The 4,549-nt window shown below is 36.4% G+C and overlaps 1 protein-coding gene across 1 annotated transcript; it reads left to right on the top strand.

Annotated features, from left to right (window-relative positions):
- The first annotated feature begins 1,694 nt into the window (after positions 1-1,694).
- On the top strand, positions 1,695-3,605 carry LOC133803741 (CBL-interacting serine/threonine-protein kinase 25-like). Its single transcript, XM_062241856.1, has one exon. It carries the CDS (start codon positions 2,041-2,043, stop codon positions 3,361-3,363), a length of 1,323 nt encoding a protein of 440 aa, XP_062097840.1. The 5' UTR covers positions 1,695-2,040; the 3' UTR covers positions 3,364-3,605.
- The last annotated feature ends 944 nt before the right edge of the window (positions 3,606-4,549 follow it).

Raw genomic sequence — 4,549 nt, 5'->3', positions numbered from 1 at the left:
TGTTGCCCCTTGTGACTGTCCCTTAGCCTCTACCCCCTTCGTCCATCACCTTAACCTAGGTTTCTACAAATTATTCTCATTGCCCAGCCCTAGCCAAAGAAGAAGAAGATGAAGATGAAGATGAGATATTTAGGGCTATGTTCAAATTTAATTTTTGATGTATTTTAGGTTAAATTTGTTTTAGTTTTTATTCAAGTAAAAGAATTGTTCTATTTTTTTATTTCTTAAAAACAAGAATATGTTATCGGTTTCTTAATGTTTTAATTTTATATCAAAATTTTATTTAATAATATATCATTTTATAATTTTTAATTTCAATAATTTTTGTTCACATATCAATTTTTATCATTCGATTTAATTTAATTAAGAAAAAATTATTTTAATTTTAATTATGTTTAAAAATAATGATATAGCATATGGTTTGGGGATGTTTTAGTGATGTGGAAGGCAAAAGGTGACTGAGATAATTTTAAATGATGTGGTCTAATAACCAAAACTCGAAATCTGATAGTTTAAGTGACATGTAACGGTGAAGTACTTACGGTTGTTAATAAATAGTGACGGAAAGTATTTATGTCGTAAAAAAACTTAGGTATTAAAGTGTGTTAATTTAGAATTTTTTTAAGTATTTTCACTGTGAATTACTTATTTTGTTATAACAGATTGTGTGATTAGAACCTTGACTAGGCTAATGATGTTGGTGAGGAAATAATTATATAAAGCCTTGCTATTCTTAATTTTTATTTCAGGTACCTTGCTACTTGTATTAATTTAGATCAACTACAATTAAACAACTTAAAAACGAGTTCTATCGAATAAATAAGTCATACATATTTTAATGAATATATTATTTTTGGCACCTTATGAGAAATTATTCGGTAGGAGAAAGACGACACAACTTAATAGATATTGAGAAATTTTAATTTATATAATTACGATAATATGAACTTTAGAAAAAGACCCTCTTTTTTTTCATTAGAAATATATATATTTAATATATGAGCGATGATATGTGTACACACTACACAAGCATTACTCTAAATATAATGGAAATATTTTGGGTAGGATTGGTTTTAATATTTTTAGTATTTTTGATAAATGAATAGATTGTATCTCTAATTTTTTTACATGAAAATATATTTTGTAATTATAAAAGATTTTATAAATTTTCAGGAAATTTAGATAATTTAATATTTTGAAATGAGAATTCAAGTAACGATTTGCACTCGCTTATAAATATTGAAACAAACAAACATGCGACGACGACAAAATATACAAATTATAATTCCAGCATTTTAAATTAATCAAAATTTTATAAAAATTTAAGAGACCTTCTTTGTAACTATGGCGGTACCCAAATATAAATATATATTTTTCATCAATTATACATTATTATGTAAGGTTGTACCAAAAATATTAAAATTACTTATAGATATAGATAGTGATTAAAACTATGGCGGTACCCAAATATAAATATATATTTTTCATCAATATTTATTATATTTTTATATTTATAGTGAGGTTGAATTATTCAGTATTATTGGTTGTACTGGTATGACACACTAGTAGGTCAAGTAGAAATTTCAAGATATTTTTTATTAATATGTGTATGAAGTACCCCACTTCCCCACTCCACCATAAATATATTATGTATAAATAGTAAGCGATTTACATTCTATGTGCTTTCAGAGTCTAATCAGAGGAAAAAACCAGGTGCTCCAATGGCTGCTGGCCAGCCCTCCTTCTCTTCATCACCTTTATTTCTCCATCCCAATCAGTTTACCATTCTTTAACGTAATAGGCTGTGCTACTTGTCCCATATATGATATTAACCCCTTTTCATGGAATCCATTCAAATCAGTATATCCTCTGTTTTATCCTGGATTCCCTTACTCATCAGTGCTACTACTACTACTCCTCCTCCCAAACCCCAAACCTATCTTTTCCTTGTCTAAAATTTTCTATGGAAAATAGTGCAATCACTTTCTCTCAAACCAAGCACCTTATATTATCAAATTGAAAAGAAAAGAAAAAAAAAGTATGGGAGAAGAAAGACATGTCGTGTTCGGGAAATATGAGATGGGGAGGCTGTTGGGTAAAGGGACCTTCGCAAAGGTATACTACGGTAAAGAAATGGCAACCGGTGAAAGTGTGGCGATCAAGGTAATAAAGAAGGACCAGGTTAAGAGAGAAGGGATGATGGACCAGATCCAAAGAGAGATCTCGGTTATGCGTATGGTCCGTCACCCGAACGTGGTGGAGCTCCGAGAAGTCATGGCTACCAAGACTAAGATCTTCTTCGTCATGGAGTACGTCCGCGGTGGCGAGCTCTTTGCTAAAGTCGCCAGAGGCAAGCTCAGGGAGGATCTCGCCCGTCGTTACTTTCAGCAGTTGATTTCCGCCGTCGATTTCTGCCACAGCAGGGGTGTCTCCCACCGAGATTTGAAGCCGGAGAATCTCCTCCTCGATGACAACGGCGACCTCAAGATCTCCGATTTCGGGCTCTCCGCCTTGCCGGAGCAGCTCCGAAATGACGGACTCCTTCACACCCAGTGTGGGACGCCTGCTTACGTGGCACCCGAGGTGATCCGGAAGAAGGGATACGACGGCCCCAAGGCCGATATTTGGTCCTGTGGAGTAATCCTCTTCGTTCTTCTCGCTGGGTTTCTTCCGTTTCAAGACGAGAACATCATGAAAATGTATCGGAAAATTTTCAGAGGCGAGTTCGAATGCCCGCCGTGGTTATCAGCCGAGTCCAAGCGGTTAATCTGTAAGTTGCTGGTACCCGACCCGGATAGGAGAATCACGATTCCGGGCATCATGCGAGTCCCCTGGTTCCACAGAGGGTTTTCGAGACCGGTTGCGTTTTCGTCAACCCCAGCAGAGTCCCCTGGCCCTGTTTCTGAAGAAGATTGGAAAACGACGTCGTCGTCGTCGCCCAAGTTCTTCAACGCGTTCGAGTTCATCTCATCGATGTCATCGGGCTTTGATCTGTCGAGCTTGTTCGAAAGCCAGAGGAAAACAGGGTCCATGTTCACGTCCAAGTGTTCGGCGACTGCAATAATGGCGAAGCTTGAGGCCGTGGCAAAAGGGTTGAGCTTTAAGGTGGCGAAAGTGAAAGATTTCCAGATAAGGTTGCAGGGAGCTTCGGAGGGAAGAAAAGGTAAGCTCTCGGTGACAGCCGAGGTGTTCGAAGTGGCGCCGGAGGTCTCCGTCGTGGAGTTCTCCAAATCGGCCGGCGACACCTTGGAGTACGCCAAGTTTTGTGATGAAGACGTTAGACCGGCGTTGAAAGATATTGTTTGGACATGGCAAGGTGACCACGTCGACAAAGAATATAAAAACCAAGTTATAACTATATAATTATAATAATATTACGAGAACTACTCACTCTAATTATCATCATTTTTTTTTTCTTCTATCTTAATGGTAAATATGGGTTGTGTATAGTTTTGCAATTAGCATGTTAAAGTCATACATAGTTTTGAGCTGTTTGGCTTTCTTTTTCTTTTTTAATGCAAAAGTGATATTTTCTTGTAATTTTTTGTAGTACTAAAACTAAAAGCAGTATGGTAATAGAAGCCCGGGACGAACAAGTTTTCTAACTATGATTCTTTCAAAGTTTGAGGGGCTGGGAAAATTAATAAAAAAAAATGAGAAGAGTTTGAGTGTTTCATGACTTACCAAACAAAAAACCAACAACAACAAAGGACGTGTGAGCTATCAATGATCAAGTATATATTAAAAAACCTATTACCTTGATGGGTGTAATGTTTTGATAGATATTTTTTGTATGAAGTGCTTATCATTACAGTTTTAATCCATAAGTGCGGCTTTTACTTAGACCATACCATTATCATTTACATGTATTAAAAAACCTATAACATAATTTGGCTGAATCGAAGTATGTTATGTGTTGACTGCGTTTTTGTCCAACAACGTGTAGATGTCAAAACGACAAAAACCTTTAAGAGAAATAAACGACTCAGACGATTTTTATAGTGGTTCAACCCCAATGTGTTGGTAACAGCCTAATCCACTTAGAGTTGTGATTATAGATCTACACTCAAGATCAGATGAACCTGAGTCAACTGAGTTTCTTCAGTGCAGATTAAAAGAATACAAGAATTCTCTCAAGATACAATTACTCTCTCCCTGGATAAATAGAATCTAACCCTTTTATGATGCCATGAGCCTTGTATTTATATGCTCAGGATCGTACAGCTGATGTCCCTCAAAATCGGGATATTTTGTTATTCTCACTATATTTAATTAATAATAATATTTAAAATACAGCAGTACACTAATTTTATGGGATAATCTGAGAGATTTCTGCGCAAGCTAAGACCGATTCTTGTTGAAGTCGTTTCTGGGATCTTTCGCGTAGTCCTGCTCTGTCTAGTCGATCCATATCACATTCAGGCTGGTCGGCCAAACCTTCATTTGTTGGACAAGCACCTTGCTGGGCAAACAATCACCTAACTGGGCAGACAAACGCATGACTGGTCGGACATACACATAGCTGGTCGAACAAGGACATTAACTGGGC

This window comes from Humulus lupulus, chromosome X (genome assembly GCF_963169125.1).
Source record: "Humulus lupulus chromosome X, drHumLupu1.1, whole genome shotgun sequence".
Lineage (NCBI taxonomy): Eukaryota > Viridiplantae > Streptophyta > Magnoliopsida > Rosales > Cannabaceae > Humulus > Humulus lupulus.
This window is presented reverse-complemented; position numbering and strand designations above follow the sequence as displayed.

Bases quoted from the DNA above. Each gene is read 5' to 3' on its own strand.
- LOC133803741 (XM_062241856.1), top strand. From the start codon at position 2,041: ATGGGAGAAGAAAGACATGTCGTGTTCGGGAAATATGAGATGGGGAGG.